Source organism: Solea senegalensis, linkage group LG20 (genome assembly GCF_019176455.1).
Source record: "Solea senegalensis isolate Sse05_10M linkage group LG20, IFAPA_SoseM_1, whole genome shotgun sequence".
In the NCBI taxonomy this organism is placed as follows: domain Eukaryota; kingdom Metazoa; phylum Chordata; class Actinopteri; order Pleuronectiformes; family Soleidae; genus Solea; species Solea senegalensis.
The window spans coordinates 4,011,375-4,034,945 of NC_058039.1; the positions used below are offsets into that span (position 1 = coordinate 4,011,375).

The 23,571-nt window shown below is 37.6% G+C and overlaps 1 protein-coding gene and 7 gene segments (V, D, J or C); 7 read left to right on the plus strand and 1 right to left on the minus strand.

Moving 5' to 3' along the window:
• The first annotated feature begins 5,463 nt into the window (after nt 1–5,463).
• LOC122786724 lies at nt 5,464–5,968 on the plus strand. The segment is given in 2 exon segments: nt 5,464–5,539; nt 5,634–5,968. Coding segments are annotated over 2 exon segments (411 nt in total).
• Nucleotides 5,969–6,891: 923 nt separating this feature from the next.
• LOC122786729 lies at nt 6,892–7,433 on the plus strand. The segment is given in 2 exon segments: nt 6,892–6,967; nt 7,070–7,433. Coding segments are annotated over 2 exon segments (411 nt in total).
• Nucleotides 7,434–9,385: 1,952 nt separating this feature from the next.
• Nucleotides 9,386–9,913, plus strand: LOC122786730. The segment is given in 2 exon segments: nt 9,386–9,461; nt 9,556–9,913. Coding segments are annotated over 2 exon segments (411 nt in total).
• Nucleotides 9,914–11,240: 1,327 nt separating this feature from the next.
• Nucleotides 11,241–11,786, plus strand: LOC122786726. The segment is given in 2 exon segments: nt 11,241–11,316; nt 11,419–11,786. Coding segments are annotated over 2 exon segments (411 nt in total).
• Nucleotides 11,787–13,603: 1,817 nt separating this feature from the next.
• LOC122786733 lies at nt 13,604–14,129 on the plus strand. The segment is given in 2 exon segments: nt 13,604–13,679; nt 13,774–14,129. Coding segments are annotated over 2 exon segments (399 nt in total).
• A 2,016-nt stretch (nt 14,130–16,145) lies between these two features.
• Nucleotides 16,146–16,644, plus strand: LOC122786736. The segment is given in 2 exon segments: nt 16,146–16,197; nt 16,292–16,644. Coding segments are annotated over 2 exon segments (372 nt in total).
• Nucleotides 16,645–18,877: 2,233 nt separating this feature from the next.
• On the minus strand, nt 18,878–20,328 carry LOC122786740 (the record flags this gene model as incomplete). The annotated part of the segment is given in 2 exon segments: nt 18,878–19,354; nt 20,199–20,328. Coding segments are annotated over 2 exon segments (453 nt in total), but the record flags the coding sequence as incomplete, so codon positions are not given.
• Nucleotides 20,329–20,814: 486 nt separating this feature from the next.
• Nucleotides 20,815–23,262, plus strand: LOC122786796. Its single transcript, XM_044053294.1, has 4 exons — nt 20,815–20,890; nt 20,985–21,304; nt 22,642–22,726; nt 22,821–23,262. Exons 1-4 carry the CDS (start codon nt 20,815–20,817, stop codon nt 23,138–23,140), a joined length of 801 nt encoding a protein of 266 aa, XP_043909229.1. The 3' UTR covers nt 23,141–23,262.
• The last annotated feature ends 309 nt before the right edge of the window (nt 23,263–23,571 follow it).

A 23,571-nucleotide genomic window follows, 5' to 3' on the forward strand; every position in this document is an offset into this window, starting at 1 on the left:
AATCAAATATCAAATATTTTCAAATAGTTTATTTAACACAACAGTACATCAAGACACCCATGATCCCAACCTAAGTGAAATCCATATAAAACAACACATTTACAAAAAATGAGCTTGCAGATTTTGAAATAATAATGGGGCCTGCTTTGGTGCAAAACTAAGGTTACAACAAGAAACACTGATGCTTGAAATACTGAGAAAATGACACAGCACCTGCACCATCATTGCATTCAATGTATAAACATTTAAATAATAGAATAAAAATGGAAAACATGAATTAAATGCACATCAATTACTCGAATTAAACATTTTCCCAACACAAGGGAAGGAGAATAGTTGTAAATGTAAGGTAACAATGAGAAATAGTGAGAAAAGGCCATAGCATCTGCACTAGTGCAGTGTCACTGTTGTTGCCCTTTAACCAGCAGACAAACATTGTTATTCACTCTTTACAGACGTGATAGCTCATCAGTGAGTTTGACCCTGAGGGACAGTCCCTGAGTACTGTGTGGAGCCACCTCTGCAACCCCTGACTAATAGCTTTGCATAACATTGATGTGACTGGCTGTCCACCGAAGAGCAATCACCGCCAGCTCTAATGCCAAGAGGCTTTGAACTGCAGAGCCGTCCTCTAAATCAGCTGGCCCATGGCTCTACACGGGCTCTGCCATTAACAGCGGCATTAGAGGCGAAGCTAAGTAGCCAGTGTTGGAAGGAGACACCACAGAGCCTTGCAGTCAAGGGCCATCACCATCCTCTCACTGATTATCTGTTACCTAACCAGACAGAGCTAACCTTGTGCTGCTCTGAACATGCTGAAGAGTGTGGTCAACAGGTTCTGAGGTGAGCAAAGATGCCATCATGAGAATTACACAGAATGTGAAGTGTGATATGTAAGCATGCATTATTCACTGCACACACAAATAAAACCATTCATCAAAGGACTGTTTTTGCACCATGGTCACTTTTTTACGTTGTTACACGCTCATTGGCCCCTTTATTAGGTATTAAGTGGCCTCTGCTGCTGTAACTCATCTTCTTCAAGGTGCTGTGCGTCATCCCTCAGGCTTTAATCATCGAGAGAATGCTGTCACTCACTTTATATTTAACCCCGTCTTCCAACCGTTTTCTGCGAACCCTGGAGATGATTGTGTGTGAATTTCCCAGTAGCTCAGCAGACCATGCACTGGTCAAAGTCAAACTTCAGCAGATTCTCTTAAAGGTCCAGTTTGTACTACCCAAACAAAGTCCACAGGATAATGAGATGTCACACTACAGTAACACTGATTTCACAAATTCTCACACACTGTGCCATCAACTGAATGCTTTAATAAAATGATAAAAAATAAAGTAGTTGACCATGTGTACCTTATAAAGTGGCCATAGAGTACATTGTTGTTTTTTTATTGTTTACAGTAATTCTATTCTATATTTTTCTTATTTATTCTACATTTTTGTCGACATTTTCTTCTTTGTATTCTGGTTTATCTCTTGTTGCTGCTCCCCTTTGTTCTGCTGTGTCAATTGGAATCTGTCTACGGGAGATCAATAAGGTACATCTTATCTCATCTTAGGCGACAGAGCCTGTGTGTGTGAGTGATGACAGAGGTCGGGGTCTTTCCTGTGTGATGGCACAACGCAGGCAGGTGATCTTCCAGCAATCAGAGTCCAGCTCCACTGAGTCGACCTGTGGCTTAACTGCACCGGGCCGTGTGCGTCATGAGTCACCGACTAATGCTCAGGTTGCCTGGATTACCCAGCAGGTGAATTTATTCTCAACCAGAACATGCTGACAGTTGCGTGCTGAGCTGCTTCAGAACCATTAGAGACACAGGTGTCAACTGTCCTGTACATGTGGCCTCTGTTCTGTTGTTTGGTGTTTCAGCACCTGCTGAAGGGGAAAATCCTCTGAACCTGCCAGGGAACAACATACTGTATGAGGAAAATACGAAAACAAACGTGGAAGACTGAGTCACTGTGAGGTCGTGTGTTGTTATATCACACATTCTATCTACATTCTGAGACAGGTGACGTAAAGGTGTTAGCACAAAGACCAACTGTAATAAAAAAAAAAAACACTCATTAGGGCCCGAGCACGAACGCCATGGGCCGAAACAGACCTATAACTTTACCATACATTACACATTACATGACACACTAAAAGTCATACATGAAACAAGAAACCGGCCGTCAACAAGTGTACGTTATTAATATTCTGTGGCTTTGCGGTAATTTCCGAGGAGATTAACGAATAAAAGTGAAGACTGTTGAGTGAGGTCAGGGAACTGCTGCACTCCCCGACTTACGTGGGGACGCGAGGGCCCTTTCATGACTGCGCACAGTCCTAGTTCCTCTTGTTTTCTGCAAAGAAAATGTCAGTAAAAGGATGTTTAAAGTATTTTTTACAGGTTTGGATGAAACCTTTGGGTTTAGAAATTACACTAATATCTAACAGCTTTTTCCCTTTTGTGTCATACACTAATTTCTTTACTACACCACTTTGGAGAAGAATACTATCTTTTTAACTTCACTTACCCTTTGGTTACTGGTTAATTTAAAAATTAAGAATCCACACACAGAACACAGAATGAGTATATTATACTATAGTGCATTCATACAAATTTAAAAACCAAATTGAATGATTAACACAACATAAAAGTATTTGCAAGTGATATTATAACACAGAGTACTGCTGAGTAATGCTGAGTCGTTTTATCACGACTGTATTCAACCGCATGTTTTCACTGCAATTTACTGCAACCTCAGTAGATGTGACAGCACAGCAAAGTCTTCAGAGTCTTGTTTTTATCTGAGTGAGAGGCAGCTACACCTCCGTGTTGTCAATAAGCCAAGTCAGGATGAGTCTGCACACTCATGTGAGCAGTCTACAAGACTCAGAGCCGCAATTCACTGATGGACTTTTCGCTTACCTGTCTGTGACTGTGATGTGCAGCAGACAACAGAACAGATTCATGATGCATCAGTGGGAAAGATATGATAATGCTAGTTTGAGTGAAAACAATGATGAAGGGATGCAGTATGTAACTGGTCACATTTTTTATTGTGATGTATTGATTAAGGGGAAAGCACGATGCCGTGTCATGAAGCAGAGATGTAATTCCACGTGAGTCAGCACTTTGCTGAAAGGCCAGCTTCTGAATGCTCCTCTCCACATCATCCATTTTACCTGGTCCATCACCCATAGAACTAAACTACTTCTCTGAAAAAAGCTGATACATCAGCTCTCAGCAACTCAGCGTATAACATTTTTAATGACATGACCATTACTATAGTTCCTCCGCAATGTGTCCGTCGTAGCACGGCTGCACGAAACTGTTGTAACGTGGTTTTATACACGACACAAACACACAAATTAGTGTAACTGAGTGTAACGGTGTAGCTGAATCATTAGAATCAGTTCATTAAAAAGAACACTAAGAAGTACTTCCTGCATGACCGGAGCACGGATTCAGTCTGACACAGTCACTGAACTGAAATACGGCTGAACGGGTTGTGATTCGGCTAAATCGGTTAAATATAGAGATTTTAGAAATGTCCTTGCTTAATGTTGGAGATTAAGGCATGTATTCATAGTTTTTAAGACTATTTAATTTATCTACAGTTCGGCATTGTTCGGTTTGATTTGAGACCAAACAATGCCGAGATGAGACTGAGGAGACAGAAGCACTAATGCAACATTGTTCGTCCACATCATGAAGAAAAGGAAGTGAGTGTGGCAGACTGGTTAGTGTAGGAGTTTTCTAACTCCACAAGATGGCACTAATGCACCATCAAGAAGAAGAAGATGAGACGCAAGCATATGAGAGGATGAGACTGAGGAGACAGGCCAACTAGGTGGTATAGGAGTGTCCTACACTTCGAAAAGATGGCTGTCTTTTTGCCACAACAATGGCACATTGTGGATGCGAGTTGCCATTAAACCCCATAGAAGAAGAAGAAGGAGGAGATGAAAGGATGAGAGGACAATGTGACTGAAGAGACAGGAAGCAGTAGCAGTCCAGGTGTTTTCTAAGAAGACGATTTTCACATGATGGAGATGTAAAAGTTTATACACACTCACACACACACGCACACACACAAGAGTTGGACAATCATGACTTGTAGGGACATTGCATTGACTTACATTCATTTCCTGGAGACTTACTCTAATTTTAACCACAATTACTACTGGCCTAATCCTAACCCTGACCCTAACCATAACCTCAACCTAACCTTAAAACATATCTTCACCTTAAAATGTAGTCATGTACGTTGTGGGGACTTGATTTTTGTCCCCACAAGGAAGACAAGTCCCCATAATATGACTGTGTAAACAGTTTTAGATCCCCACAACATTAGTAATACCCGCACAAACACACACACACACACACACACACACACACACACACACACACACACACACGGACAGGTGTAATAACCACTCATGAGCTGCAGATGGCGCTGCTCCTCTATAGAACACATACAGTTACTGCGTGTCAACAAAAATCTTTGCAGAAATTCAGTTTTAAATGCATCTGCTTGGATTGATGTGAAAAAAGAATGTAATATAATATGCAATAATGCTATTAAAAATAGTAATAATGATAATAAAGATGGTAATTGGTGGCGATGAACAGGGACTTTTTTTGAACCAGTGCTGGTATTTATGAAAGATTCCAGGAACAAGAGTAAGTGAAACTACCAGTTATTTAAATGTGAAGGTTATTTCCTGTCCATGTCTCAGTTTCTTCACCTGCATCTGTGCTGATGTTCATGCATCAACAGTTGAACAGTTTCATATTTCATCTTCATTAGCACATGACTTTTATTACATGTCCCATTATCTAACCCATACCAAACATGTCCTCACAAACAAACATGTCCCCGAAGACAATCACATTCTCAACGCATTTCAAGCATTTTTAAGGTTGTCGTCATTAAATGATTAAAATATGAATTAAATGTATTTAAAGACATATATAATTATGTCACTGCTTTTATTTAGTTGCATCATGAATGTGCAAATTATTATTTTATATATATAATTAATAAATTATTTATATATCCATTTCCCATTTTTAATTCCATCCATCCATTATCTACTGCTTTATCCTCCACCGGAGGGTCATTCATTCTATTTATTTTTCATATTTATTTATTCCCTCATACGATAAGCTAAAAGTACAATGTGTTTTTTTAGGCAAATTAAGGCTAACCAATGATTTTCTGTTTTATCATGAGTGTAGAAGAGACACGCTGAAAGAGTTTTGAGTCAAAGAGAAACATTGATGTTACATGAAAAAAGAGAAATGACAGAAATGTAGAGAATATAGTAAAACCAGTTGGAGTCAGTCAGAGCATTTCCATAGAGAGTGACTTTGCATCAGCAGCACCATGCTCCAGTGCTCTGGGACACTTTATAGTCCTGACAGTTGAAGACTGGAGGACTGACAGCTGTCCTTCATGACAACACAAGACACAGAAATCATGACTTTGACCTCCGTCCTCATCTGGACTCTCCTCTGCTGCTGCTTCACAGGTAAAGTCCAGAGAGTCAAACTCCTCTGTCAACATCTGAAATGAAGCCGACAAAACCATGACTCCGCTTTATGTCTCTGTCTCTGTGTCCTCAGAGTCCAGAGGACAGGTCACAGTGACTCAGTCTGGAGCAGTGACATCTGCTCTGGGAGGATCTGCCACCATCACATGTAGAACCAGTCAGAATGTTTATTATCATAGTAGCTACGGCCACTACCTATCCTGGTACCAACAGAGAGATGGAGAAACTCCTAAACTCCTTATTTACTCTGCTTCCACTCGAGCATCAGGGATTCCAGGTCGTTTTACAGGCAGTGGATCAAATTCTGACTTCACTCTGACCATCAGTGGAGTCCAGGCTGAAGATGCTGCAGTTTACTACTGTCAGAGTTTTCACGTCATCAACAGTAAATATGTGTTCACACAGTGATAAAGCCTCGTACAAAAACCTCCTTCAGTCAGAGTGAACAGAAACTGAAGTGACTACAGAGACTGATACAGTTCACTGAGGACACACACCAGTGATTTAATAAAATTTATTACACTATTTCAGTGATGCTCACTTGTTACAAGTGATTACACATTATTATTAGTTATTAATAAGTTATTTGTCTCATAGTCTGCACATTTTCATTCAAACTCAGATTCAAAAACAAAATCCATCAGCAGTTCAGAGATTATTTAACTCACATAATTAATAAATCAGCTTCTATGCTGATGACCTCCTATGATACGTATGTAAAACATCCAAATTTTATATTTTCTATGTTTTAATCTGATTACTCTTTATTATTTATTTTGTTGGGAGGGGGAGCAGTCCTATTATGTTAAATGTGCAACAAACATTTCCATATATTTTGAAATCAACAATAAATATATTTTAAATATGAATTACTATTTACTATCAGGCTCAAGCAATGATAAACTCTCAAAGCAGAATCAGGACAGAGCAACAGTTCAGGTAATTTCCATATATGCTGATGATATGTTAATTTATTTTAGTAGTATTTGAAAAGATTGCTACAAATAAAATGTTGAAAATGTCTTTAAATTTTGTTTAACATGGTCTTGATTTTTTGGCTCATCTTAATATACTGACTATTCTGCCACAGATAAATGTTTTGACTGTTTGACTCAAACTAATTTTTTATCTCAAAAAGTTTCAAATAAATCAACATTATTTTATTGATTGTTTTGTTTTATTCTTAGACGACAGAAATGTGGAGAATAGAGTAAAACTATTCAGAGCATTTCCATAGAGAGTGACTTTGCATCAGCAGCACCATGCTCCAGTGCTCTGGGACACTTTATAGTCCTGACAGTTGAAGACTGGAGGACTGACAGCTGTCCTTCATGACAACACAAGACACAGAAATCATGACTTTCACCTCCGTCCTCATCTGGACTCTCCTCTGCTGCTGCCTCACAGGTAAAGTCCAGAGAGTCAAACTCCTCTGTCAACATCTGTCCCTCTGAAATGAAGCCGACAAAACCATGACTCTGCTTTATGTCTCTGTCTCTGTGTCCTCAGAGTCCAGAGAACAGGTCACAGTGACTCAGTCTGGAGCAGTGACATCTGCTCTGGGAGGATCTGCCACCATCACATGTAGAACCAGTCAGAATGTTTTTTATGCTCGTGGCAACGGCCACTTCCTATCCTGGTACCAACAGAGAGATGGAGAAACTCCTAAACCCCTTATTTACTATGCTTCCACTCGAGCATCAGGGATTCCAGGTCGTTTTACAGGCAGTGGATCAAATTCTGACTTCACTCTGACCATCAGTGGAGTCCAGGCTGAAGATGCTGCAGTTTACTACTGTCAGAGTTATCACAACATCAACAGTAAAGCTGTGTTCACACAGTGAAAAAGCCTCGTACAAAAACCTCCTTCAGTCAGAGTGAACAGAAACTGAAGTGACTGCAGAGACTGATACAGTTCACTGAGGACACACATCAGTGATTTAATGAACTTTATTACACTATTTCAGTGAAGCTCACTTTAAGTTATAAGTGATTATACATTATTATTATTTAATAATAAGTTATTTGCATCATAGTCTTTACATTTTCATTCAAACTCAGATTCAAAAAGAAAATCCATCAGCAGTTCAGAGATTATTTAACTCACATCATAAATAAATCATGTTCCATGCTGACGACGTCTTATGATACATGTTAAACATCCAAATTTTATATTTTTCCATGTTTTAATCTGATCACTTGTTTATTCATTTTAGTTGTGGGGGCTTGTTAGTGTGCAAGAAACATTTTCATATATTTTGAAATCAAGACTAAAGCAAATTGCAGTTGTTTTATCTTAATTCGTTCAGTTTTAATAGAAAACATCTGAATTTGTGAACCAACACTTTGTTGACTTGAGGTCTTTCTTATTTCTATTTATTATTTTCTTATGACACACACCAGTTTTTTAATAAAGTTCATTAAACTCTTTTGTAAATTAATACAATTTCAAATGTCCAATAGACATGGTCAAATTATTCTGGCATGGTTCCATAGTGGTTAGTAGTGGTTAGCACTGTTGCTTCACAGCAAAAAGGTGGTGGGTTTGATTCCTGGTCTGGGACCTTTCTCTGTGGAGTTTGCATGATCTCCCCATGTCTGTGTGGGTTTCCTCCGGGCTCTCCAGTTTCCTCCCACCATCAAAACTTGTTAGAATGTTAGCGCGCTCAGTCGCAGTGGCTCTGAACTCTAAGTGTTGTTGTGCAATACCGGTTGTATAATGACCAGTTGTTTGCTTTTCCTTTCCTTCTTTTTAATATTCTTCAAGTGTGTAAATACATTTCAATTCAAAAGAGAATCCATCAGCAGCTCAGAGATTCTTTAACTCGTGTCATTAATACACCTGCCTCTATGCTGATGACATCCTATGAGACATTTAAAACATCCAAATGTTCTTTTATGTTTTAATCTCATCACTCTTTTTGGTCTAAGTCCCCCTTGTTTTAAATGTGCAACACACATTTTAATATATTTTGAAATCAACATTAACCAAAGTTGAGAAAATGTCATAACAACTCAAGTTTTGTTCTTGTGATAATTTTGAAATTTTGGATTGTGCTCTGGATTTGAACTTTCCCAGCTCTGCCCTTGGATGTCCCCTTGACCTAGTGGAGGTGGTGGGAGAGAGAAGAATGGCTTACCAAGCAGGCTCCTCATTCCTCTGTACCAGGTGCAATAAACTGTAATTTTACACAAGTGCAATATACATGTATTATCCCATGTTTAATCTTTGTTCATACAGTGCATATCAAATTCATACTGTATATATTCTGGAAAATTTCTATAATATACATTCTACATGCTATTTTAACTTTTTTATAGTCTTAGTGTTAATGTATTTGTATGTATATGTGTTTATATATTGTACTTTTTTGGTAACGCATTATTATTATTTATTATCTTTATCTTCACTGTCTTTGCTGCTGTAACAATGTAAATTTCCCCACTGCAGGACAAATAAAGGACTATCTTATCTTATTTATTTATTTTAGTAGTATTAGAAAAGATTGCTATAAATAAAATATTGAACATGTCTTTAAAGGTTGTTTAACATGGTCTTATCTTAATGTTTTGGCTCATCTTATATTATTCTTATTATTCTGTCACTGAAAAATGTCAGTTTAAATCACAAAATTTGAAAAATATAGTATATATAGTTTTTATTTTTAGATGACACAGAAATGTAGAGAATATAGTAAAACCAGTTGGAGTCAGTCAGAGCATTTCCATAGAGAGTGACTTTGCATCAGCAGCACCATGCTCCAGTGCTCTGGGACACTTTATAGTCCTGACAGTTGAAGACTGGAGGACTGACAGCTGTCCTTCATGACAACACAAGACCCAGAAATCATGACTTTCACCTCCGTCCTCATCTGGACTCTCCTCTGCTGCTGCTTCACAGGTAAAGTCCAGAGAGTCAAACTCCTCTCTCAACATCTGAAATGAAGCCGACAAAACCATGACTCTGCTTTATGTCTCTGTCTCTGTGTCCTCAGAGTCTAGAGGACAGGTCGCAGTGACTCAGTCTGGAGCAGTGACATCTGCTCTGGGAGGATCTGCCACCATCACATGTAGAACCAGTCAGAATGTTTATTATCATAGTAGCTGGGGCCACTATCTATCCTGGTACCAACAGAGAGATGGAGAATCTCCTAAACTCCTTATTTTCCTTGCTTCCACTCGAGCATCAGGGATTCCAGGTCGTTTCACAGGCAGTGGATCAAATTCTGACTTCACTCTGACCATCAGTGGAGTCCAGGCTGAAGATGCTGCAGTTTACTACTGTCAGAGTTATCACTACATCAACAGTAAAGCTGTGTTCACACAGTGAAAAAGCCTCGTACAAAAACCTCCTTCAGTCAGAGTGAACAGAAACTGAAGTGACTGCAGAGACTGATACAGTTCACTGAGGACACACACCAGTGATTTAATAAACTTTATTACACTATTTCAGTGAAGCTCACTTGTAACAAGTGATTATACATTATTATTATTTAAAAATAAGTTATTTGTCTCATAGTCTTCACATTTGTATTCAAACTCAGATTCAAAAACAAAATCCATCAGCAGTTCAGAGATTATTGAACTCACATCATTAATAAATCAGCTTCTATGCTGATGACCTTCTATGATGTAAAACGTCCACATTTTATATTTTCTATGTTTTAATCTGATCATTCTTGTTTATTATTTTTTTGTTGGGAGGGGGAGCAGTCCTATTATGTTAAATGTGCGACAAACATTTCCATATATTTTGAAATCAACAATAAATATATTTTAAATATGAATTACTATTTACTATCAGGCTCAAGCAATGATGAACTCTCAAAGCAGAATCCGGACAGAAAAACAGTTCAGGGTCTTTAATCGTGCAGACGTTGGTACACAGAGATTTGTCCAAAACAGGCAATAGTGTCCAAATCGGCAGGCAAAAGAGAAGTCAAAAAACAATTACGATCAAACCACGGTCACTCGGGAATCAAGAAAATAACGCTGGAAAATTTCACACCAGAGCAAACACGTTCTGGGGCGGAAGACAGAGACTAAATACTCTGTGAAAATGAGACACAGGTGCAACACATTAGGGCGGGGCCAGTAATCACACAGAAGGGAAACTTGACAGGAAGTGGATCTAAAATTAGACAAGACATGAGTACCAAATAAAACAGGAACCAATTAATGAACAGAAAAACAAATAACATAACTTAAAGGACAGAATGGGACATGACGTTTACAATTACTAAGTATATAAAATGAAAATGTATGACTTGCTTCCATTTCATTTCCATATATGCTGATGACGTGTTAATTTATTTCAGTAGTATTTGAAAAGATTGCTACAAATAAAATATTGAAAATGTCTTTAAATGTTGTTTAACATGGTCTGGATTTTTTTGGCTCATCTTAATATACTGACTATTCTGCCACAGATAAATGTTTTGACTGTTTGACTCAAACTTATTTTTTATCTCAAAAAGTTTCAAATAAATCAACATTATTTTATTGATTGTTTTGTTTTATTCTTAGACGACAGAAATGTGGAGAATAGAGTAAAACCTGTTGGAGTGAGTCAGAGCATTTCCATAGAGAGTGACTTTGCATCAGCAGCACCATGCTCCAGTGCTCTGGGACACTTTATAGTCCTGACAGTTGAAGACTGGAGGACTGACAGCTGTCCTTCATGACAACACAAGACACAGAAATCATGACTTTCACCTCCGTCCTCATCTGGACTCTCCTCTGCTGCTGCCTCACAGGTAAAGTCCAGAGAGTCAAACTCCTCTGTCAACATCTGTCCCTCTGAAATGAAGCCGACAAAACCATGACTCTGCTTTATGTCTCTGTCTCTGTGTCCTCAGAGTCCAGAGGACAGGTCGCAGTGACTCAGTCTGGAGCAGTGACATCTGCTGTGGGAGGATCTGCCACCATCACATGTAGAACTAGTCAGAATGTTTATTATCTTAGTAGCTACGGCCACTACCTATCCTGGTACCAACAGAGAGATGGAGAAACTCCTAAACTCCTTATTTACTATGCTTCCACTCGAGCATCAGGGATTCCAGGTCGTTTTACAGGCAGTGGATCAAATTCTGACTTCACTCTGACCATCAGTGGAGTCCAGGCTGAAGATGCTGCAGTTTACTACTGTCAGAGTTATCACGAAGTCAACAGTAAAGCTGTGTTCACACAGTGAAAAAGCCTCGTACAAAAACCTCCTTCAGTCAGAGTGAACAGAAACTGAAGTGACTGCAGAGACTGATAAAGTTCACTGAGGACACACACCAGTGATTTAATGAACTTTATTCCACTTTTTCAGTGAAGCACACTTGTTACAAGTGATTACACATTATTATTAGTTAATAATAAGTTATTTGTCTCATAATCTTCACATTTTCATTCAAACTCAGATTCAAAAAGGTAATCCATCAGCAGTTCAGAGATTATTTAACTCACATCATTAATAAATCAGCTTCTATGCTGATGATCTCCTATGATACATGTAAAACATCCACATTTTATATTTTCTATGTTTAAATCTGATCATTCTTGTTTATTAATTATTTAGTTCGTTTTGGGATTTTTTGGGGGAGGAGCAGTCCTCTTATGTTAAATGTGCATCTAAAATTTTCATTTATTTTGGAATCAACATTTAACCAAATTGAATTTTAAAAAATATCTCTATATGTTTATCTATATTTTAATTAATTTGGAAAACTTTGGATTGTGTTCCCTATTATATTTGAGGAAAACAGAGAAAATACATTATTTGACTTGCACTTTCTCAATCAGAGCAGCTGTTTAACTTCATTCATTCAGTTTTAATAGAAAACATCTGATTTATGAACTAACACTTTGTGAATTTGAGGTTGTTTACATCAGTCATTCCACATTCTTTTATGTCCAACAAACATTAACAGTGTTGAACTACTTTACTAAACATATACTCAATTATATGAACTGTATTTATATAGTAACTACACTGGTACATGTATTTATTATTTTCTTATTACACACACCAGTGATTTTATAAAGTGTATTCAACTGTTTTGCATGTTCATATAATTTCAAATGTCCAATAGATATGGTCAAGTTATTCTTTTTAATATTCTTCAAATGTGTTAATCGCGGCTCAGATATTCTTTAATTCACGGCATTAATAAATCAGCCTCTATGCCGATTACATCCTATGATACATGTAAAACATCCACATTTTCTTTTACTTTTTAATCTCATCACTCTCTTTGGGGGGAGGTCCCTCTTGTTTTAAATCTGTAACACACATTTTAATTTTGGAATCAACATTAAACCAAGTTGAGAAATTGGCATAAGAACTCAAGTTTGGTTCTCGTGATGATTTTGAAATAAGGATTGTACTCTATATTTGAACCTTCTATTGATTTCTTTCAAGTTGGCCTCTATGTTGCTGTTAAAAGTTAAAATTAAATATTAAATATTAAATATTAAAATCACAGAACATTAAATCCACCTTGTGGATGAAAAGTGCTTTGTGAATAAAATTACCTCACTTTCCATTTAAATGTTAATTGCTATCATAGTAAGGTATATAAAATGAAAATGTATAACTCGCTTGCATGTCATTTCCATTCATCCTGATGATATGATAATTTAGTATTTGAAAAGATTGCTATGAATAAAATCCTGAAAATGTCTTTATAGATTGTTTAACATGGTCTTATCTTAATGTTTTTGGCTCATTATAGATTATTCTGAATATTCTGTCACTGAAAAATGTCAGTTTAAATCAGGAAATTTGTAAAACAGTTTTGACTCAAAGACCAGGTTATTCTAAAAAAGGTTAAAATTAATCAACACTATTTTTAAGAAAAATTTGATTGATATTTCTTTTATTTTTAGACGACACAGAAATGTAGAGAATATAGTAAAAAAATAGTAAAAACCAGTTGGATTCAGTCAGAGCATTTCCATAGAGAGTGACTTTGCATCAGCAGCACCATGCTCCAGTGCTCTGGGACACTTTATAGTCCTGACAGTTGAAGACTGGAGGACTGACAGCTGTCCTTCATGACAACACAAGACACAGAAATCATGACTTTCACCTCCGTCCTCATCTGGACTCTCCTCTGCTGCTGCTTCACAGGTAAAGTCCAGAGAGTCAAACTCCTCTGTCAACATCTGAAATGAAGCCAACAAAACCATGACTCTGCTTTATGTCTCTGTGTCTGTGTCCTCAGAGTCCAGAGGACAGATCACAGTGACTCAGTCTGGAGCAGTGACATCTGCTCTGGGAGGATCTGCCACCATCACATGTAGAACCAGTCAGAATGTCTACGGCTCAAACTATCTATCCTGGTACCAACAGAGAGATGGAGAAACTCCTAAACTCCTTATTTACTATGCTTCCTCTCGAGAATCAGGGATTCCAGGTCGTTTTACAGGCAGTGGATCAAATTCTGTCTTCACTCTGACCATCAGTGGAGTCCAGGCTGAAGATGCTGCAGTTTACTACTGTCAGAGTTATCACGAAGTCAACAGTAAAGCTGTGTTCACACAGTGAAAAAGCCTCGTACAAAAACCTCCTTCAGTCAGAGTGAACAGAAACTGAAGTGACTGCAGAGACTGATACAGTTCACTGAGGACACACACACCAGTGATTTAATAAACTTTATTACACTATTTCAGTGAAGCTCACTTGTTACAAGTGATTACACATTATTATTAGTTAATAATAAGTTATTTGTCTCGTAGTCTTTGTATTTTCATTCAAACTCAGATTCAATAAGAAAATCCATCAGCAGTTCAGAGATTATTTAACTCACATCATTAATAAATCAGCTTCTATGCTGATGATCTCCTATGATACATGTAAAACATACACATTTTATATTTTCTATGTTTTAATCTGATCACTCTTGTTAATTCATTATTTGTTTTGTTTTGGGGGGTTTTGGGGGAGGGGGAGCAGTCCTCTTATGTTAAATGTGCATCTAACATTTTCATATATTTTGGAATCAACATTTAACCAAATTGAATTTTAAAAAATGATCTCTATATCTTTATCTATATTTTAATTCATTTGGAAAACTTTGGATTGTGTTCCCTATTATATTTGAGGAAAACAGAGAAAATACATTATTTCACTTGCACTTTCTCAATCATAGCAGCAGTTTTAACTTTATTCATTTAGTTTTAATAGAAAACATCTGCATTCAACACTTGTGAATTTGAGGTTTTTTACATCAGTCATTCCACATTCTTTTATGTCCAAAAAACATTAACAGTGTTGAACTACTTTACTAAACATATACTCAATTATATGAACTGTATTTATATAGCAACTACACTGGTACATGTATTTATTATTTTCTTATTACACACACCAGTGATTTCATAAAGTGTATTATATGGTCAAGTTATTCTTTTTAATATTTTTCAAGTCTGATAATACATTTAAATTCAAAAGAAAATCCATCAGCAGCTCAGAGATTCTTTAATTCACATCATTAATAAATCAGCCTCTATGCTGATGATATCCTATGATACATGTAAAACATCCAAATTTTATTCAAAGTTTTAATCTCATCACTCTTATTTGGGGGAGGTCCCTCTTGTTTTAAATGTTCAACACACATTTTAATATATTTTGGAATCAACATTAAACCAATTTGAGAAAATGTCATAACAACACATGTTTTGTTCTTGTGATGATTTCCAAATATGTATATTAAAATCACAGAACATTAAATCTACATTGTGGATGAAAAGTGCTTTATGAATAAAAATTACCTAATTTTTCATTTAAATATTAATTACTATCATAGTAAAGTAACCATCCATCCATCCATCCATCAATCCATCATCTACCGCTTTATCCTCCACCAGAGGGTCATGGAGGGTGCTGTGCCAATCTCAGCTACATCGGGCATTAGGCGGGGTACACCCTGGACAGTTCGCCAGTCCATCACAGTCCACACACACATAGAGACAAACAACCATTCACTCTCACACTCACAGAACATGCAAACTCCATGCAGAAAGGCCCTTGTTCCAAACGGGGCTCAAACCCGGGTCTTCTCGCTGCAAGGCAAGAGCGCTAACCCCATACTTAAGTATATAAAAATGAAAATGTATGACTTGTTTCCATGTCATTTCCATTTATGCTGATAATATTATATTTTTATTTAGTAGTATTTGATGAGATTGCTTAAAAGAAAATATTGAAAATGTCTTTATAGGTTGTTTAACATGGTCTAATCTTAACGATCTGGCTCATTATAGATTATTCTGGTTATTCTGTCACTGAAAAATGTCAGTTTAAATAAGAACATTTGTAAAATAGTTTTTACTAAAAGACCTGTTTATTCTCAAAAAGGTTCAAATTAATCAACATATTTTTTTTAGAAGAATATAATGAATGATATTTCTTTTATTTTTAGACGACACAGAAATGTAGAGAATATAGTAAAACTATTCAGAGCATTTCCATAGAGAGTGACTTTGCATCAGCAGCACCATGCTCCAGTGCTCTGGGACACTTTATAGTCCTGACAGTTGAAGACTGGAGGACTGACAGCTGTCTTTCATGACAACACAAGACACAGAAATCATGACTTTCACCTGCGTCCTCATCTGGACTCTCCTCTGCTGCTGCTTCACAGGTAAAGTCCAGAGAATCAAACTCCTCCGTCAACATCTGATATGAAAACGACTAAACCATTACTCTGCTTTATGACTCTGTCTCTGTGTCCTCAGAGTCCAGAGGACAGGTCACAGTGACTCAGTCTGGAGCAGTGACATCTGCTCTGGGAGGATCTGCCACAATCACATGTAGAACCAGTCAGAATGTCTACAGCAACTACCTATCCTGGTACCAACAGAGAGATGGAGAAACTCCTAAACTCCTTATTTACTTTGCGTCCACTCGAGCATCAGGGATTCCAGGTCGTTTTACAGGCAGTGGATCAAATTCTGACTTCACTCTGACCATCAGTGGAGTCCAGGCTGAAGATGCTGCAGTTTACTACTGTCTGGGTCGATTTGATGTTAACAAGTGGGATATGTTCACACAGTGAAAAAGCCTCGTACAAAAACCTCCTTCAGTCAGAGTGAACAGAAACTGAAGTGACTGCAGAGACTGATACAGTTCACTGAGGACACACACCAGTGATTTAATACACTTTATTACACTATTTTGTACATTAATACTGTAATTTAAAATGTCCAATAGACATGGTTAAGTATTTTGTTTTAATTCTTCTCGTCTGTTGAAAAAAAGTATTCAATAGAAAAACCAACAGCAGCTTCTTTAACTCACATCACTAATAAATCAGCCTCTATGCTGATGACGTCGTATGATACATGTTAAACATCCACATTTTATACGATCACCATGATCATTTTTGCTCCTTTTTTTATTTATTCATTTATTGGTATTGTTGTTCATGTGCAACACACAATTTCATTTACAATACAACTTATAGTAATTATACTTTGCAAACAGTTTGTTTATTCACTAGTACTAGTTCCTACATTTTATACAGATATTGCAAAATTGCTTTCATGCCATGTGACATAATCACTGAAATCTCAGCCCAAAATGTAGTATATTCATTGGAATTGAGAGCATTTAAAGAGTTTTTCTCAAAAAAAAATGTGTATATTTGCCAAAATAATACTTATTAAAGGCATTTACATTTATCAAAGAACAGGAAGGAATAAAATGAGCCCAAATAAACCTTCCACAGTTTTAACCAAAAACATCACGCCCCACAGAGCGCTCTCTGAAACTGTTCTTGTGAAGCAACGTATACCCATCTGCTGATACTGCAGCAGCAGCAGCGGTAGTGACTTTCTGCTCTGTGATATATTTCGCAATGCGCTCTGGAGGAGAATTCTTAAGCTGCTCCAGAATCATCAAATCACACAGATTCTCAAACGTAGTGACATCAAGCGCAGATAACCACCGTTTTAAGTGATTTGACAGATCCCTAACAAACTCTACGTATGTTTGGCTGTTTTTCCTCTCCCAGGACCTAAAGCGTTGGCGATATGCCTCGGGCATGAGTTCATATGACTTCAGCACTGCAGATTTTATTTTAGAATAGCTAAAGCTATCCTCAAGACTCAAGGATGAATAAGCCTCTTGCGCTTTCCCTGAGAGGACACACTGCAGCAAAAGGGCGCAGTCTGCATCAGGCATCATTCTAGCTCTAGCCACACGTTCAAATAATGAAAAAAAGGTGTCTGGATCCCTGACATTAAACTGAGGTAACAAGCGCAACTTATTCACATCAAAGCGATGAGTAGAAGAGCTGGCCACCTGTCTGCCCTGATCCTCGCCAGACAACATGCCATCTCTGACCAAAGCCAAGCGCTGCCTCTCCAGGTCTAATTTTGCCCTCTCCGATTCGAGGCGGATTCTCTCTACTTCAAGTTGTTTTTTTATCTCCAATTCCTGTTTCATTTTTTTATGTTCCATTTGCAAAACCAAAATCTCTTTTTGCTCCTCGAAAGTTAACCCCTGTGTCTGAAAATGTAAAGCAGCAGGACTTGGAGACTCCCTTTTGTCTCCAGGCATCAGTTCCTCCTCAATCAATTTTGTTTTTATAGCTGCTTCAATGTTTTCTTTAAGGCGTTTGTCTCTGACAATGACCACTGAAAAATGCTCAGCAACCATGAGCAACTGCTCCTTTGTAAACAAATCTAATAACTCCTGAGATGGAGCAGCAATAAAGTCTCTAATGTCAGACATTTTCAATGTGTACAAAGTTGAGAAACTGAGCAAATCAGTTTCACTTTTGTAAGTCGCTTTGGATAAAAGCGTCTGCTAAATGACATGTAATGTAATGTAAAAATCAAATTTTACGCACACAACCGGACCCCACAGACACAGCGATTACCCGTGTGCACTGAAAATAATCCTCAACCCGGTTTGGAATTTCCCCGCTATCTAACCACAAGTCCAGTTAATTAAGCTCCCCCCTAGTCTTCATGTGGCCACTTATGTTGGGTCAGTCAGTTATGAGGGGCCATCACAAATGTGTATTCACGTTATTTTATTAATGTATACAAACATTAAAACAAAATGTATCAATAGCTATCATGTTATGTGATTGAATCAGTCCAATCCAAGATTGAAGATTTACTTTTTTCATCTTAATTTGTGTGGATGATATGAAATATGTTTTTTCCTGACATTACAAAAAGTCATTTGTAAATTGTTGATGATTTATTTCTATAAAGTTGTTTAAAATGACGTTCACTGATCATGTTTGTTCATCCTATTTTTATTATGGTGTCGTTAAAATGTCACTTCATAATAACAAGTCCATGGAAACATTTTTTAATGAAACACAAATAACTTTATTATGTGGAAAAAGTTGAAAGAGTCAGGATCAACATGAGCGAGAAGTTTTCAAACTTTAAATTGTGAGAAAAGAGACAGAAATGCAGAGTAAAACCAGTAGCAGAGTGTCAGTGAGTCAGGTCAGGACTAGGAACACTGGTCTGTCCTCAGTGTCTCTGAGAGAATCTGGGAGCCCTGGGTGGCCTCACAGGTCACAGAGCCCACCTTCCTCCACTGGTCAGCAGAAAGCCTCAGGATGCTGCTCCAGCTGTAGAGACCGTCCTTCTCCAGCAGCCCGCGGCTCATGCTCTGCTCCCAGCTGCTGCTGCTGCTGCTGCTGCCGTCCAACTTCCAGGACAGAGTCCAGGCTGAGGGGAAGCCCTTGTTGGCCAGACACATGAGCGTGGCCTTCCCCTGGTCCAGCTCCTCACGTGAGGGCGGCAGCACCGTCAGAGTGGGACTGACGTCACCTAGGAGACAAGAGTCAGTTTAGAGCACAGAGAGGACACAGCTGTCGGTGGAACGCCACACACTCGGACATGTTTCCTGTGTGAGAGCTGATTTTGTGTCACAAGGTTTTTCTGCTTCACCAGTCACATGGTTTCACTTCACTGTAAGAAGCCTCTCATGTACATCAGCACAAAGACACTGTGACCTGAAGAAATATAGAAAAACTACACTGGAAACTGATTTTTACAACATTTGTAACATTTCTAATCCAATCATCAAACATCTGGAGACTGAAACACTTTAGTTTTAAATACAAGTGAATAAAGAAATGACTTCAAACTATAATGGAAACACCATGAAACACAATAGATTGCAGATTTTCAACGTTCTCAAATCTCATCTTAATCTTCACTCTGTTATGTTGCTTCTGAATATCAAGTCACGTTAAACAAATAAAGTTTGGAAGTAATTTAAAAAATATAAGGGACATTTCCAGTTTTAAAGTCCAGCCAAACATGAATATATAAAGTAAAATTGCAAATATTTCTCATCCGATCATCAGAAATATTAAATATTGTAAAAAACCTATCAAATCTTCTTCGTGTAAAGTTCAGACAGTAACGAAAAACTTTAAATCACATGAAATAAATGTAAAACTGAATTGAAGTTTTATGATACAAACATAATCTTGACAGGACTGTGTCGAGTAAAATTGCTCAGAGTTCAGCTCCAGAATGAAGGAGACAAAATAAAAACATCAATATTTTTAAAAAAGACAATAAAGTGAGATTTGACCTCCAGCAAACCTTTAAAAATTGGATAATTACACAAATATTGTTATGATTGTATTTGAGAAAAACTTACTTCCAACTTCCAGTCTGGTTCCTCCACCAAACGTGAGCCACAGTGATACAAAGTCTGTGAGGCGTCGTACAAAAACCTCTGACTGTAGAGACACACGTCTCTGTGACTGTGAAACAAACAAACTCACTAGAATGAGTCAGTTTGTAAAGTTTTATCAGCTGATTTTAAAATCTGATGATGAAAAACAACCAGAGTTTTTACTCAATGAAGTCATTTTTAACATTAATATATGAAATTTGAGAAGCTGATATTAACAGATAACATTGCAAATGTCCTCAAGGTAGGACAAATAAAGGACAATCTTATCTTAAAAATATGAGGACATAAATATATCTTATATATATATATATATATATATATATATATATATATATATATATATATATATCTTAGGAGAAAGAATTTATCAAAAAGTGTCATCACATCCTGATCAATCCTCTGATAAAGTGATTGATAAATTGATCGACAGGATCATGAAATTGATTAAAGTCCCTGCTGGAGTCAGTCAGAGCATTTCCATAGAGAGTGACTTTGCATCAGCAGCACCATGCTCCAGTGCTCTGGGACACTTTATAGTCCTGACAGTTGAAGACTGGAGGACTGACAGCTGTCCTTCATGACAACACAAGACACAGAAATCATGACTTTCACCTCCGTCCTCATCTGGACTCTCCTCTGCTGCTGCCTCACAGGTAAAGTCCAGAGAGTCAAACTCCTCTGTCAACATCTGATATGAAAAAGACTAAACCGTGACTCTGCTTTATGTCTCTGTCTCTGTGTCCTCAGAGTCCAGAGGACAGGTCACAGTGACTCAGTCTGGAGCAGTGACATCTGCTGTGGGAGGATCTGCCACCATCACATGTAGAACCAGTCAGAATGTCTACAACTCAAACCGTCTATGCTGGTACCAACAGAGAGATGGAGAAACTCCTAAACTCCTTATTTACTATGCTTCCACTCGAGCATCAGGGAGTCCAGGTCGTTTTACAGGCAGTGGATCAAATTCTGACTTCACTCTGACCATCAGTGGAGTCCAGGCTGAAGATGCTGCAGTTTACTACTGTCTGGGTCGATTTGATGTTAACAAGTGGGATCTGTTCACACAGTGAAAAAGCCTCGTACAAAAACCTCCTTCAGTCAGAGTGAACAGAAACTGAAGTGACTGCAGAGACTGATACAGTTCACTGAGGACACACACCAGTGATTTAATAAACTTTATACCACTTTTTCAGTGAAGCACACTTGTTACAAGTGATTACACATTATTATTAGTTAATAATAAGTTATTTGTCCCATAATCTTCACATTTTCATTCAAACTCAGATTCAAAAAGATAATCCATCAGCAGCTCAGAGATTCTTTAATTCACATCATTAATAAATCAGCCTCTATGCTGATGATATCATATGATACATGTAAAACATCCAAATTTTATTTAAAGTTTTAATCTCATCACTGTTATTTGGGGGTAGGTCCCTCTGGTTTTAAATGTTCAACACACATTTTAATATATTTTGGAATCAACATTAAACCAATTTGAGAAAATGTCATAACAACACAAGTTTTGTTCTTGTGATGATTTCCAAATATGTATATTAAAATCACAGAACATTTAATCTAGATTGTGGATGAAAAGTCCTTTATGAATAAAAATTACCTAATTTCCCATTTAAATATTAATTACTATCATAGTAAAGTAACCATCCATCCATCCATCCATCAATCCATCATCTACCGCTTTATCCTCCACCAGAGGGTCATGGAGGGTGCTGTGCCAATCTCAGCTACATCGGGCATTAGGCGGGGTACACCCTGGACAGTTCGCCAGTCCATCACAGTCCACACACACATAGAGACAAACAACCATTCACTCTCACACTCACAGAACATGCAAACTCCATGCAGAAAGGCCCTTGTTCCAAACGGGGCTCAAACCCGGGTCTTCTCGCTGCAAGGCAAGAGCGCTAACCCCATACTAATGTATATAAAAATGAAAATTATGACTTGTTTCCATGTCATTTCCATTTATGCTGATAATATGATATTTTTATTTAGTAGTATTTGATGAGATTGCTTTAAAGAAAATATTGAAAATGTCTTTATAGGTTGTTTAACATGGTCTAATCTTAATGATCTGGCTCATTATAGATTATTCTGGTTATTCTGTCACCGAAAAATGTCAGTTTACATAAGACAATTTGTAAAACAGTTTTTACTAAAAGACGTGTTTATTCTCAAAAAGGTTCAAATTAATCGACATTATTTTTTTAGAAGAATATAATGATTGATATTTCTTTTATTTTTAGACGACACAGAAATGTAGAGAATATAGTAAAACTATTCAGAGCATTTCCATAGAGAGTGACTTTGCATCAGCAGCACCATGCTCCAGTGCTCTGGGACACTTTATAGTCTTGACAGTTGAAGACTGGAGGACTGACAGCTGTCCTTCATGACAACACAAGACACAGAAATCATGACTTTCACCTCCGTCCTCATCTGGACTCTCCTCTGCTGCTGCCTCACAGGTAAAGTCCAGAGAATCAAACTCCTCTGTCAACATCTGAAATGAAGCCGACAAAACCATGACTCTGCTTTATGTCTCTGTCTCTGTGTCCTCAGAGTCCAGAGAACAGGTCACATTGACTCAGTCTGGAGCAGTGACATCTGCTCTGGGAGGATCTGCCACCGTCACATGTAGAACCAGTCAGAATGTCTACAGCAACTACCTATCCTGGTACCAACAGAGAGATGGAGAAACTCCTAAACTCCTTATTTACTATGCTTCCACTCGAGCATCAGGGATTCCAGGTCGTTTTACAGGCAGTGGATCAAATTCTGACTTCACTCTGACCATCAGTGGAGTCCAGGCTGAAGATGCTGCAGTTTACTACTGTCTGGGTGTATTTGATTCTAGCAAGTGGGATCTGTTCACACAGTGAAAAAGCCTCGTACAAAAACCTCCTTCAGTCAGACTGAACTGAAACCGAAGTGACTGCAGAGACTGATACAGTTCACTGAGGACACATGCCAGTGATTTAATGAACTTTATTACACTATTTCAGTGAAGCTCACTTGTTACAAGTGATTACAGACAGACAGACAGACAGACAGACGACTTTATTGATCCCTTTGGGAGGTTCCCTCGGGGAAATTAACAGCTCCAACATCCAACATCAGCACACAGCACTGTTAAGATTAGAGTCACACTTTACAGGAGACTGGAAAGAGAAACACCCCAGTTACCAAACACCATAAAATATAGAATAGAATAAGATGAGCTAAAAATAAAGATAAAATAAAAATAAGAATCTAAGAAAATATAAAAATACAAACGTAAATGACCCATGCTATATATATATGTATGTATACA